Source organism: Hordeum vulgare, chromosome 5H (assembly GCF_904849725.1).
Source record: "Hordeum vulgare subsp. vulgare chromosome 5H, MorexV3_pseudomolecules_assembly, whole genome shotgun sequence".
Classification (NCBI taxonomy): Eukaryota; Viridiplantae; Streptophyta; class Magnoliopsida; order Poales; family Poaceae; genus Hordeum; species Hordeum vulgare.
Window position 1 is genome coordinate 514,857,358 of NC_058522.1, and position 13,395 is coordinate 514,870,752.

At 45.3% G+C, this 13,395-nt stretch overlaps 2 protein-coding genes and 1 non-coding gene across 3 annotated transcripts; all 3 read left to right on the forward strand.

Moving 5' to 3' along the window:
• The first annotated feature begins 4,798 nt into the window (after positions 1-4,798).
• Positions 4,799-9,662, forward strand: LOC123451967 (cyclic nucleotide-gated ion channel 17-like). Its single transcript, XM_045128538.1, has 7 exons — positions 4,799-5,103; positions 5,764-6,274; positions 6,861-7,073; positions 7,494-7,798; positions 7,909-8,020; positions 8,380-8,616; positions 8,722-9,662. Exons 1-7 carry the CDS (start codon positions 5,045-5,047, stop codon positions 9,403-9,405), a joined length of 2,121 nt encoding a protein of 706 aa, XP_044984473.1. The 5' UTR covers positions 4,799-5,044; the 3' UTR covers positions 9,406-9,662.
• Positions 9,663-9,742: 80 nt separating this feature from the next.
• Positions 9,743-11,606, forward strand: LOC123451969 (BTB/POZ domain-containing protein At3g05675). The gene has a single exon (XM_045128539.1). It carries the CDS (start codon positions 9,831-9,833, stop codon positions 11,193-11,195), a length of 1,365 nt encoding a protein of 454 aa, XP_044984474.1. The 5' UTR covers positions 9,743-9,830; the 3' UTR covers positions 11,196-11,606.
• Positions 11,607-11,745: 139 nt separating this feature from the next.
• TRNAR-UCU lies at positions 11,746-11,818 on the forward strand. The gene has a single exon. It is a non-coding gene; the product is annotated as a tRNA-Arg (tRNA).
• Positions 11,819-13,395: the final 1,577 nt, after the last annotated feature.

Sequence of the window (13,395 nt, forward strand, 5' to 3'; positions counted from 1 at the left end):
TCTTTCTGCCGTGCCACCATACCTGTGCTCAAATGAATCACGCGAGCTCACCATGGATTTTGGTTCTCTTTACGTCCTAGTGCTAGCTCTTATAGACAGATCGATAAACTTGGGTGTACTATCGATTCTGAAGTTTCAATGCTCTTTACGTGCTACGCTGCTAATGCTAGCTCATATCGAGACATACAAAATTTGGGTGTATTCTAGATTTCTGAACTGAAGATTGCTTGACGACATATTTATTTCCTATGTGTCTGAACTCTGAAGTGAAGTAATCGATTGAAATTTGAAAATATGTGCTAATTACATTGTTAATCTAGCTAGTGATTGTTAATGACACATTATTTTCGTTTGAAGGGGTGAGAACAATAAATTGTTGTGTTGGACGCCTGGACATGTTGCAGATCCATTAACATGTCTTTCACTTTGTACCGACTAAGCATAACGGAGCAAGGGTCATTTAATGTGGACAACTTGTGGGCCAAGGTTACTGTTCATAATAGGAATTGCATAGGAAATACAGTAGGCAAATACAACCAGAAGTGCACATCTCTTTGAAGGTTGGCTCAGATTCCAGGTTCATGGACCTGGGAGCCAATACGAATGTTCGAACCAAACCTAGCTTCGTATGTCACATTCACCTAGATGTGTGTCACCTATGAATGCAATATTGTGTGAGCAGAACCAAACCAATTATGCTCATTGTTGCTATCGACAAACAACTTAATTGTTCTACATGTGCTTTGGATCTTCATTGTGCGGCCCATGCCTGAGAGTATGAGTTGTGTATTTTAGTAGCGTGTTCTAATTATCAAGTGCAAATTGTAAGAAAATGATGATTTAATCGATGGCTGGTTCATCACATGTTCGATGAAATAGGCTCTTCAATCTAGCATCACTTTCCTTATGGCGTGTCACTTAAAATGCAGTGTTGTATTTTTTCATATTTGGTTGCCCCTACCTTACTATATATGAACAACAAAACTCTAAAATAAACATACAATTTGTAATGAATTTCTACTTCTGATGCGGTGATTGTGCCATTAATTGTTGCAAGTGTCACCTTCATGTTACATCCCGTGGTACAGTCTGAGCTTGGTTCAAACTTCCATTTTTTTTTACTTTTGTCAAGCCGTTGTTGTAAATTAGTGAATTTCGTAAAAATAACTTACCATTTATCACGGGGTGACTCATTTGCTTTAAAAAGCTAGTATGCGATCCAAACAGATTATTTGCTACTTTTGTTATGACTGGTTGCATTGCCCTTTGGCATTGCTTGGACGAAATGCTATATATAAATGCAATGCCATGCTCTGTAGTAAATATGATGCACTGAACCCATCATTTTCAGCAATCACTAATGCATTGCCATGCTTTTGTTGTAAATTTGATTTGTTGAATCGATCCATTTTCACCAACACTCTCACAACAATATGTCTAACACCAGTAGACACATGTGAATTGCGATCGTTCGAAGAGCAGCTTCCATCCCGAGTGAGGCTCGTTACTGAACCATAAAACCAAGCAACACATATTTGATCACACAACACTATTACACAAGTAAAACCAGCAATGCCAATATATGTCGACAAACTACCCACAAAACACTTTGCATATTAAAGAGTTTTTCTTATATATTTGATCATGCACTGGAAACTACTATCGTGATATTTTTTATATCACGCAATTGAGAGCTCTCTACAACCTTTTAAAATGTTTAGTGCACATGTGACACACACACACACACACACACACACACACACATATATATATATATTGGACTGTATTTCTTAGTAGATGTTGCTTCTTTATCCGGCAATTAATTCAGTTATAACTTTTTTTAAACAACAATCAGTTAAGTGACCGCACATACTACAACTTATGTGTCACTCCCCCAAAAATAAAACACTTATGTTTAACTTTAGATTTATAGATATCATTTCTAGAGTTAAAGTTGCACAAAATCGTATAATTATAGTAATGATCATGTGCAACTCGTTCAAATACACACACTACAATTATGCTGTCTTTATTTTATTTATCACATTGAAGGATTTTATTTTCAACAAATGGTAAACTTTAAGGAGTATTATCTATAAATTTACCAAAAAATACTACTAAAACACATTAAATTCCAGAGTTTTCTAAAATTTGAAAATAAGTAAATAAATACATTCTAATTTGGGGAAATTACTATGTTATTATGTTATCTTGGCAATAGAAAAATATTTTAATTACATTGTGATTGGATAAAAAATGGAATTGAAAAGGTAAAAATGTTTACTATAAAATAACCAAGTAGAACGACAAATCATTAAGTTTTGTGGAAAATGGTGACAAATAATTCATGTCAATGAGCATAAAGGTCAATTCTTAAAATCACAAATTATTATGTCAGAAAAAATCGAATCATTGATTAGAGAGGAATGTTTTGTTGCGCGTGTGGAAGTTTTTGAGTGCAATGAAACTCGGTGATTTGAGATGGGCTTGAAAATGTTACTAACCCTGTGAGAGCGTTCTGTGAGACTTAACAATAGGAACATAAACAATTTTACTGAGAATCAGCTCTATCAACTCATATCCCCTAACACATTTTTATAAGAGCTGGCAATAGGTGCAGACCTCTTTTTGTTAAGTCAAAGAATCGTGTACCAATGAAATCACCTGAAACAAACTAGTTGCATGTGCAGATTTTATAGGATCATGTAGCAATGCCTCCACACTTCTTCTGCTGATGATCGTAAGTTCTAGGCAGTCTTTGGTTGATCATAGGTTCAACCCAATTCTTGCCAACGATCAATCCTGTCAGGAAAGCAATCTGTACTTTGCTGGTCTTAGTTGTTTCCGGTTTGCAATTTTAATATTGTACTTTTTGTTTTTCACCATCATGGCCACCGCCCAGATTATCATCATAAATGTCAAATGATCTAGATGCACACATGTTTAATTTCTTGTCCTTTGAAGGCCCAAACAGTCCCAAACTTGATCGAGGTGTTTTTCGCTCTTGGTCATCACCGCAAGATGATCCAGGATCCTCTAATCCTTTGCCATCATCACTAGGTGCCGTGGATCTATTCTCAATAGCTCCAGGGCCCTTCGAGTTGAGAACCAGATTAAGCATCGCAATTGCTTCATGTGTAAATCGCAGGACGATCTTAGACACTACACTGACGTGAAACTCAGTATCGTCCTCACCATTCTTTACCTTGTTGGACATCTTCTTCCAATGCATCATGTACTGAAGCATGAGTACTGTCGGGCCGGAACGCAACTCCTTCCAGCTAAAACCACAACATTCCGAGCTAATGCCTGTAGCACTTCTTTAATAACCCTTAGTTTTTCAATTTCACTCTTAGTTCTGAGAATATTATGGTCAAAGCTTGCGAGCACTTCAATACCATGTAAAAAATTATTCATGTTTAGAGTTATTACCAACATCCTCTCTTTAGTTGCACCTCGTGGAAGAGGTGCTGGTCATTCATAGTTCATGAGGCTTGGATAGTCTCTGCCGAATCCAAGTACATGAGAACCTTTGATCGTTCGCATACTTTCATCCTTCACAAGCTCATAAATTTGACCGCTCTGGTTACTGAAAGGAGATAGGTAACAATTATCATGACTAGTTTATCATCTTTGATTGGAGGAACATCTTTCAACACGTTAATCAACATCCATATGGGTGGCTATTCATTTGGCCTTTGATACTCTAATAAACGACAAGAGTCTTCTCCATGTTGAAATGTTAACCTTTGCGCATGATCACACAGTCTATCATAGAAGTAGCTGACAAAGTTCTGTGCACGATGATGAGCGGGCCTGAGCCGATGGGCTCAGACCAAGATGCATCGACGAAAGTAGTTTTTTGGGCCAGTAGCCTAGCGTCACCCCTAAGTAGACTCCAAGTGAAACTTAGGATCCGTGTCGGCTAAACATTCTCTACATCACTGTGAGAACCAGACCAACACTATGCGCGTGAATCCGATACCAATCGACCTGCAGGAAAGGAACCGGCCTTCAAATGGTATCTGCCCCTTATGTTGTGTTGAACCTGAGACATGCTCTCATCTCTTTGTGCACTCCTATTTCATAAGGCATGTCTGGTTGCAGTTTAGATCTTGGGAAAGAGCCAACTTCCTAATCCCAAGCGATAGCTTCGACACTACTGAGGATTGGTGGCTGAAGGCGAGGGAGGTAATCCCAAAGCCAATGAGACGGAACATCGACACAATTGCCATTCTTATTCATTGGAGGATTTGAAGGGAAAGAAATGCGAGGATTTTTTAATAACGAGGCAGGTTCTCCGCACAAGGTTCGAGACTTGATCGTGGAAGATATAAATGTTTGGAGGGCCACATGATGTATCAGCAACCTGACGGTCTATGCTTGTCCTCACTTGTACAACACTTGCCTCTTGTTTTAATATCCTCAATACCGAGGTTCTAAGGTTGGTGGTGTTTACTGCTCCATTTCTCCTAGATTGTAACCTTGTTCTTCTCTCTTTTCCCATCTAATAAAGTTCGGCCAATGGCCCTTCGAGATACCAATAGACCTAATAAAAGTATAAAACAATGTTTTCATGATTTATAACCATTTCCATACAAGTCGTCGGAGTATCTCGACAACAATCAAAAGTCAAGAGTTACTACACCGTGGAGACGGTGCCAGTGTCCAATTCGGCGTGCATTTGTGTGTGCAGAAAGGAGCGTGGAGTTTGACATCCTGACCTTGACCCCATCTGGCAGCGTAAGGGATTCTTGGCCGTGTGGGCGCCCCGTGTGGCCCGAGCTTTGGGCAGACACTCCCACGGACGAACAGGCAGCCGTCGTTCTGGTCCGCTCGGTCCAACCTCTCCTCTCCCGGAAAGAAAAAAAGGAAAAGCGAACGAACTGCAAAGGGAGCAGCCTTTCTCCACCGAATCGCCAGCCCCGCGCGCGCGAGCTCGTCTTGGCATGCCGGCGATCCGCGGCCGGCAGCAGCGTCGCCGCGCTCTCCGGGCCCCTCTCCCCTGACCCGCCGCGGAGGAGCAGCGGCGGCGGCGGACGCCATGTTTGGGTCCAGGGCCCAGGATGGGGTGGAGATGCAGCAGCGGCGGACGACCAACAGGTGCGTGCCCGCGATCCCCCGGCGCTCTCGTGTGGATGGATTTAGCGGCACGGGCCCTCTGCTCGTGAGGGGAGGGTCGGCGACAGTCGGGGATGCCGCGCTAGATTACATTTGCTTGGATTATTGGGTGTGTTGACTTCGGGGGAGAAAGGAGGATCTGCCCATGGTTTAGGTCGGAGTAAGTTGGCGTTGCCAGGATTTAGCTTGGGCGTCTGCTTCGTTGCTGCCTCGGGGGATCGAACCGGCCTGAATTCGAGTTTTGGTTGCTTCGGCTTTGACAAGGCGTACAGTACGTTGGGGGAGTGGTGGTAGTTTTGGAATTGGGAATACAAACTTTAGAGCTCATTTTGCTTCCTCGTGTTCAAGCATAGTAGAATAAGCACGTTCATCAGTGATTCCTATACATCGAGAAATGACCAAAAAATGAAATAAGATTTATTTTGACTCAGCGTAGCTCATTTATCAACCGCTTTCCGTGCATCAAGGAGTTAAGGATGACATTTTGATGCAGCGTGATTACAGGAGAGCGCAGATGAGAACGACTCCTGTTGTTACCAGGAGCTCTCAGTATCCATTCGCATATGCGCCTAGCGTGGTTTGGTACGCCATTTCGACGTCTCACAGTTTATCACTTTTCTAAGTAAGCTGTTCTGTCTGCAGGATCTTTCCCGACGAGAGGCAAGACCAATCCAAGATGCCGTTTCAAGCCGGACGGGTCGACAGGTTCGCTGCCAACAGGATAGACGCGAAGACCCTCGAGAAGCTCAAACTGATGAACGAGGGCAACGTACCGTGGCACAGTCGCATCCTGGACCCCAGAAGCAGCGTGCTGCTGACATGGAACAGGGTGTACCTGGTAGCCTGTCTCTTCGCCCTCTTCATCGACCCTTTCTTCTATTACCTGCCGTTTGTCAGAGTCATGGACAAAGCCAATCTTTTTTCGTGTGTTGCCGAGGACCAAAGATTGAGAAATACTATGACCGTTCTGCGGACACTCGCAGACTTGTTTTATGTGCTCAACATCGCGATCAAGTTCCATACAGCATATGTAGACCCAAAGTCCAGAGTCCTTGGGAAGGGAGAGCTTATTGTGGATCTAAAGAAGATTCAGAAAAGATATATCAGATCAGATCTCTGTATAGACATACTTGCAGCCATACCACTTCCACAGGTAAATAGCTCGAAATGTGCAATTATTGCGGCACTTGTCGCATATTTCATGGCAATTGCCTTAAGTATATTGCACTTGTCCATTTTCAGTGTAATACTCCTATTCTTTTGTACTTGAATTGATTCATTATCATCCGTGTGGCAAAGATTGGTATGCTTCATTGTGTGTGCAGCGAGCCTTATATTGGATTATTTCCCTTTGACTGGCTTTCCAAAGGAAGACATCTGAACAGTGCCTTTTAAAATTTATCCAGCGAATTGTGACTTTTAAAAGGTGGACCCAACTAGGTTTCCTCCGCGAAGAGCCAACAGATACCCAAAAGATTTTTTTTCTGTTTTCACATTTCATCTGTTAACTGCCACTTATACTCCACATATCTTTTTTCTTTTCATATTTCATCTGTTAATCGTCACTTAAATATTATGTAAATGTTGGGAATTTATGAATTCTAGAATGGCAACTTATTTCAGCCAAAGTGTATTTGTATAACTGAATTATTTGACAACTAGTTATCCCAAATACTGAATATCTATTACTCGATTGTTATGTCCACAGTGATGATATGAATCTTCTGGTTTTTTTGCAGGTTACTGTTTGGTTAATCATGCCTGGGATTAAACGCTCAGATTATAACATCCAAAACACTACATATGCTCTTATTATTTTGGTTCAGTATGTCTTAAGAATGTATCTCGTTGTACCTTTAAGCAATCAAATCATCAAAGCTGCTGGAGTAGTTGCAAAGTCAGCGTGGGGAGGAGCAGCATACAATCTTCTGCTCTACATGCTTGCAAGCCATGTATGGCCATCTCAACCATCACTTCAGCCTCATAATAAATTCCTAGTCACTTACTCAGAATAAGGTTCTAGGGAATTTGCAGCTCATGTAGTTCGTAAGAGAGATGCATAACTCTATTTAAAACTTAAAGCTAAGTAGAAATCGTCTCTGCTAAATATGGAACCTAAAATATCAGCTCATTAGGTTTTTCATACCTTATCTTGTAACCAGAATAGGCCAAAAGGGAAAATAATTCATGTGTGTTTGTTTTCCTGGAATGCATTATTATTTTTTAAACTCTGAAGATATAAACAAAACTATTTGGTGGTAGATATGTATGTGAGCTAGAAGCAGAATACTCTCACTATCGTCTTGCATTTCTTGGCTCACTTTTGTGCAATAAATACTTGTGTCACTTATGAACTGTGTGCATCACTGCAGATTACTGGGGCAATATACTATCTTCTGTCCATTGAACGGCAGATTACATGTTGGAATCAGCAGTGCCTTGCTGAGTCGAGCAATACGTCTTGTAACATTGGGTTTATAAGTTGCGAGAATACTGGTTCGAGAGGTTATCTTGATTGGCAAAGTAAAACACAGATATTTAGCAACTGTAATGCCAATAATCAAAGCATACCTTTTAAATACGGAATGTTTGAAAATGCATTGACTAAGGGCGCTGTCTCAACTTCATTTCAAGAGAAGTACTTCTATTGTCTGTGGTGGGGCTTGCTGCAACTTAGGTAGTGATCCATCATTACATTCTGTTACATGAGTTATTTCCTTGTGTATGCGGGCATCGGTTTATATGTCTTGAACACAGTTAATCAGGTGTTTGCTATCACCTTTTCAGTTCAAGCGGAAATCCTCTTCAAACAAGTGCATTTATTGTCGAGAACATATTTGCTATAGCAATTGGTGCTATCAGTCTCATACTCTTTGCTCAGCTGATTGGCAAAATGCAGGTAATATTACGGAATTCTCTGCTCTAAACTAGAAATGGGTGTACCTACATTGATGGTTCTTATTTATTTATTATCCTTTTCTTACTTAGGTACCTTGAGAATCAGCTAAGCATCACACTTATTGCACTATTTGACAACTTGCTAGTAGATTTTTCTTAAGAACATTAGGTCAGCAAGTTTGTTGCGCTTTAAGTTTTGCCGTGTGCTATTTTCTGTAGTGCTATTGTTCAATTAATGGATTCATCAGGCATGTGATGTATGACCATGGATTTAATAGTTTGAACTGATTAAAATAACATAAAGCTACTTCTGTAAGCCATTTCCACTTTGACTCCTACTTTTCTCCTTTCATCTTTTAGACATACCTGCAATCTGTTAGCAAAAGGCTCGAAGAGTGGAGGTTGAGGCAGCGGGACATGGAGGAGTGGATGAGACATCACCGGCTCCCGCCCGACCTTCAAGAACGTGTCCAGCGGTTTGTTCAAGTTAAATGGCTTGCAACGCGCGGAGTAGAAGAAGAATCCATCTTGCAAGCTTTGCCTGCTGATATACGTCGGGATGTACAGCGCCATCTTTGTTTGGATCTTGTTCGACGTGTAAGTTGGAGTTATACCAGCAGTGTGTCGCCACCGCATGCACTTCTAGTTCAAGTTCTGTCTCTGTTCCTAGGCGGGTTTCTGATCTCTCTTTGTAAAATGCAGGTCCCGTTCTTTGCCGAGATGGATGACCAACTCCTGGACGCCATCTGCGAGCGTCTGGTGTCGTTCCTGTGCCCGGAGGGCACATACATTTCCCGCGAGGGCGATCCTGTGAGCGAGATGCTTTTCATCATCCGTGGCAAGCTGGAGAGCTCCACGACCAACGGAGGCCGGAGCAACTTCTTCAACTCTATCCTCCTACGCCCTGGTGAATTTGCCGGTGAGGAGCTGCTCACCTGGGCCCTGCTGCCAAAGACCAACATCCACTTTCCACTTTCCACAAGGACCGTTCGGAGCCTGACGGAGGTGGAAGCCTTCGCCCTGCGGGCCGAGGACCTGAAGTTTGTCGCGAACCAGTTCCGGAGGCTCCACAGCAAGAAGCTCCAGCACACGTTCCGGTTCTACTCCCACCACTGGAGGACATGGGGCGCCTGCTTCATCCAGGCGGCATGGCGGCAGCACCAGCGGAGGAAGCTGTCGGAGAGCCTGAGCCGGTGGGAGTCGTACTCGTGGTGGTCGGAGGAGCACCCAGCTGCCGATAAGCCTAAGCAGGAGGGCACCTCGAGGACCGCCGCCGAGATGAACAAGTTCGCCTCGGCGTCCAGGAGGTTCCGCGCCGACGACACCATGATCCGCAGGCTGCAGAAACCCGACGAGCCGGATTTCTCCGCCGACCATTTCGACTGAAGCCATCTCTCTCTCTCCGATGCCGCAACACATTGTTCCGTATACCTGTTTTTGTTGTAAATCTATAGTACATATAAGAAGAAATATAGTTGTTGTCAGTGCCATAGATCATGCATACCCCTACTAATGTATGAATACATGCCCCTTTGTGTACCACTACCAGCCACTGTAACATTATGAAGTTGAGTTCTGACTGGATCTGAAGCTTCAACTTTTCCCCTTTTCGGGCGGGGATTCGACAGTTTTTTTGCGTGAAATTCATGTCAAATTAGTACTGTACTTAGCAGCAGCAGCAGCAGGTACAAATTATTTGCCTTTTTGATTCCGGTTTCAGTTACGTCTTATTTTCTTCTTCAGTTACCGAGTGAGTGAGTGGCCACGTATCAGTCTCCGAAAAGCTCCCACATCCAGGACCAGGAGGCACGATGAGGGCGGCGGGGCGGCCCAAGATCGGCGACAGGGCGACGAGCGACGTGGTGGTGCGGCTGCGGACGCCGGACTCGGGCCGGGACGAGTGGCTCTACTGCCACTCCGGCGTGCTCGCCGCCGGGAGCGGCTACTTCGCCGACCGCCTCTCCGACGCCTGGCCGACGTGCCAGATCCTCGATTCCCGCTACTGCGTCGAGGTCCACTGCCGCGACGCCGACCTCAGCTCCCACGTCACCGCGCTCCGCCTCCTCTACGCCGCCGAGCCCGTCTCCCGCTTCGGCGTCCGCGGCGCGCTCGGCCTGCTCGAGGCCGCCGCGCACCTCGCCTGCGCCCGCACCGCCGCCGCCTGCGCCGACTACCTCGAGTCCGCCCCCTGGGACGAGGCCGACGAGGAGGAGATCCTCGCCGCCGCCCCGCGCCTCGGCGCCCACCGCGACCGCGTCCTCGCGCGCCTCCGCCCCGCCGATCCGGGCCCCGCCACCGCCATCTTCCTCTCCGCGTTCCGCCACGCGACGGCCGCCGCCGACCGCTCGCGGGAGCTCAAGTCCGCCGCCCAGGAGCAGCTGGAGTACATGCTCACCGAGGACGACGACGCGCCGCTGCTCACCTTCGACGCCGTCAAGTCTCAGGTCAAGGGCTGCGTCACAGGATTACTGAACAGGTTCAGTGATTTCACGAGCTCCGCACTGACGAAGCAGACGGAGGCCCCTTGCTCTGGCCCCGGCGAGCTTCAGCAGGAGCTGCATTCCTTCGTCTCCGACATCGCCTGGGTCTGCCAGGTCCTCGGCAAGCTGGAGATGATGAAATGCCTCGCAGCATACTGGGTGGAAGCGTCGTCCGCCGTCGTCGCAGCCGTCGAGGCCGCGGCGGCGGAGTGCCACCCGGGGCCTGAATGCCTGAAGACCAGGCTGAAGGTCGTGGAGATATCTGCGAAGGTGCTGGAGGCGGTCGCGTTCGGCAACGTCGTGCTCCCGGCGGAGAAGCGGCGCCACGCCGTCAACATTTGGATCAGATTTGCCGGGACAACGAGGCATCTGGTGGATGAAGCTGACCGTGGCAGCAACGACGGCGATGACGGTGATGATGGTGATGGAGACACCGAAGCCGAAGCCGAAGCAGCGGCGGCGGCGGCCGCAAAGATCGGCCTGGACGGCGAGGTCTGGCAGGGGCTGGAGTCGGCCATCACCTCGATCGTGACGACGCTGCCGTCGAACACCCAGGCCGAGGTACTGTCGGAGTGGCTTCAGTCGGAGCACGCCGCGTTCCCGGACCTGTCGGAGGCGTTCGACGCCTGGTGCTACCGGTCCAAGGTCGCGCGGAGGAGGCTGTCTTTCCTCAACAGCGCCAATGCGGCGTCCTGATCCCCGGCCGGCAGCATTGCCAAACTCCAGCGGCCCGGTCGTCGCTTGCAGTGGCAGCTGCTGCCGCGCTGGCGCCGGAGTCACCGGAGAACATCAGCAAACACCTAACCTGCGATGTTTACCGATTTCGCATACCGGGAATGGAACTTGATGTAACCCATTGGCCCCAGAATGTCTCATCAAGGAGCCAAACTTCCATGTTGTGAACTTGTTGGCTTAGCTTGATTGCTGTCAAGTCATGAAAGGGACATAGATCAAGGTGTAGATGTTGCTCTCATGTTTCTTGCCTTGTTCGTTTCTTTGGGCAGGATGCACCCATGGATGCTTTCTTGACGCGGTATGTATGTTCCAGGCAGGCCTTCCAGCAATTGTTAACCAGCCCTACTGGACTACTGGTTGTTCTCCGCGAAATTACTGTTGCACAGTGTATCGTATTTTACCGTTGGTTTTATTTACTGTGCATAGAAGTCCCCTACTGGTTGCTCTATGTGAAATTACTGTTGCAGCAAGCATCGTATTTTAGCACTGGTTTTATTTACTGTGCATAGCAGCGCCCATGGCCTAATGGATAAGGCGTCTGACTTCTAATCAGGCGATTGTGGGTTCGAGTCCCACTGGGCGTGCTCCTTTTTTCTTTTCTTTGCCTTTCCCTTCTCCTTCTAATATTAATTTATTATTGTTTTCTTTTCAAATGTACCATATAAATGGCTAATCACCATTTAATTATGAGTAATATTTATTATTATCTTGCCGTGGTGGTGCAACATGCATGTTTTTGGTGGTGCATCTTGATTTCTAATTCTCATTTTATACATTTGATCTCAGAATTGTCCCTCTGTAAAGAAATTTAAAAAATCTTATATTTCTTTGCAGAGGGAGTACATAGCAAAAGATCTCCATGACTATTTTTCATGTTTTTGGTGGTGCATCTGGTTTTCTAATTTTCATTTTATACATTTGATCTCAGAATAGTCCCTCTGTAAAGAAATTTAAAAATCTTATATTTCTTTGCAGAGGGAGTACATAGCAAAAGATCTCCATGACTATTGGAACATCTTCAATGCATTGGCTCATCATTCCATGAAACTTCTACATAGATGTAACCATCGATGAATAGTATGTTTGGTTTTCTCCATGTCATATTTTTGGCGCCGAAGATTTGTCTCCGCGCTATTCCCAAGTTGGGAAAGATGTATTTGTATGAGTGTATCTCTTCCTTCAGCTTGGATGCGAAATAGTACTAATCAACATGTTTCATAGTAATTTTATTTGCATTATTCTTACTTGCTAGCCCTGATCACTCAGTCCATTTTGTACTAGTTAGCGGATTCTCCTTTTTCTTTCTGGTGACTGATTTCAAGAATGGTTTGTTTCTGAATCCACGTGTTGCTAAGATTCCAGCTTTCATCCATGCTATAGTAGTATCTTTCAACACAAACCCTGAACCTGAAAGCTCAAGATGTTGCTTGTTTTGACATGGTAGACACTAGTGGGGACGGGGCCTTTAGCCCCGGCCCGTAAGGGGCTTTAGTCCCGGTTCACCAACCGAGACTAAAGGGGCTGGACTAAAGGCCTAACCTTTAGTCCCGGCCCTGTTCCAAGCCGGGACTAAAGGTGCTCCACGTGGGCGCCTCGTAGCGCCCCAGGGGCAGGCCCTTTAGTCCCGGTTCGTTACACGGACCGGGACTAACGAGTTTCAGATTTTGTTTATTTTTGGTTTTTTTTTGAATGAAATTATTTTTGGGTTTTAGGGTTTTAGGGTTTAGGTGTTCGGGAGATTAACGTGATGCCTCGTTTGGTGTTCGGGAATTAGTTTTCATATAATTTAAATAGAAATAATTATGCATATATATATATATATATATATAAGATTAACTTATCTTACAAGCGAGCATATATATACAATTATATGGAGATCTGAATTATCGGGACTAGAGCCCGTCTATTCGATTACATGGACGAACATCGGTAATGGCCCCTAGCTACACTAAATCGTCCTTTGTCATCTATAGCTTCCGTCCTCAGAAAGGTCGCAAGCTCCTCTGCAACAGCAATCGCGCGTTGCTCTGGTAGGACCTTCGTCCTCATGGCCGTGTACTATATAAGAAGAGGAGATGAATATGAATATCAATCATGATAACAAAGAATGACGGGTAAAAATAGAGGTGTGAATGTTCATTGCTTACGTCGAATCTGTGAT

What these genes read in the sequence shown, in the direction of transcription:
- LOC123451967 (XM_045128538.1), top strand. Translation starts at nt 5,045, where the DNA reads ATGTTTGGGTCCAGGGCCCAGGATGGGGTGGAGATGCAGCAGCGGCGG. An exon ending in CAGCCATACCACTTCCACAG is followed by an intron (nt 6,275 to 6,860) that starts GTAAATAGCTCG and finishes GTTTTTTTGCAG; the next exon opens with GTTACTGTTTGGTTAATCAT. An exon ending in AGCTGATTGGCAAAATGCAG is followed by an intron (nt 8,021 to 8,379) that starts GTAATATTACGG and finishes TTCATCTTTTAG; the next exon opens with ACATACCTGCAATCTGTTAG.
- LOC123451969 (XM_045128539.1), top strand. Translation starts at nt 9,831, where the DNA reads ATGAGGGCGGCGGGGCGGCCCAAGATCGGCGACAGGGCGACGAGCGAC.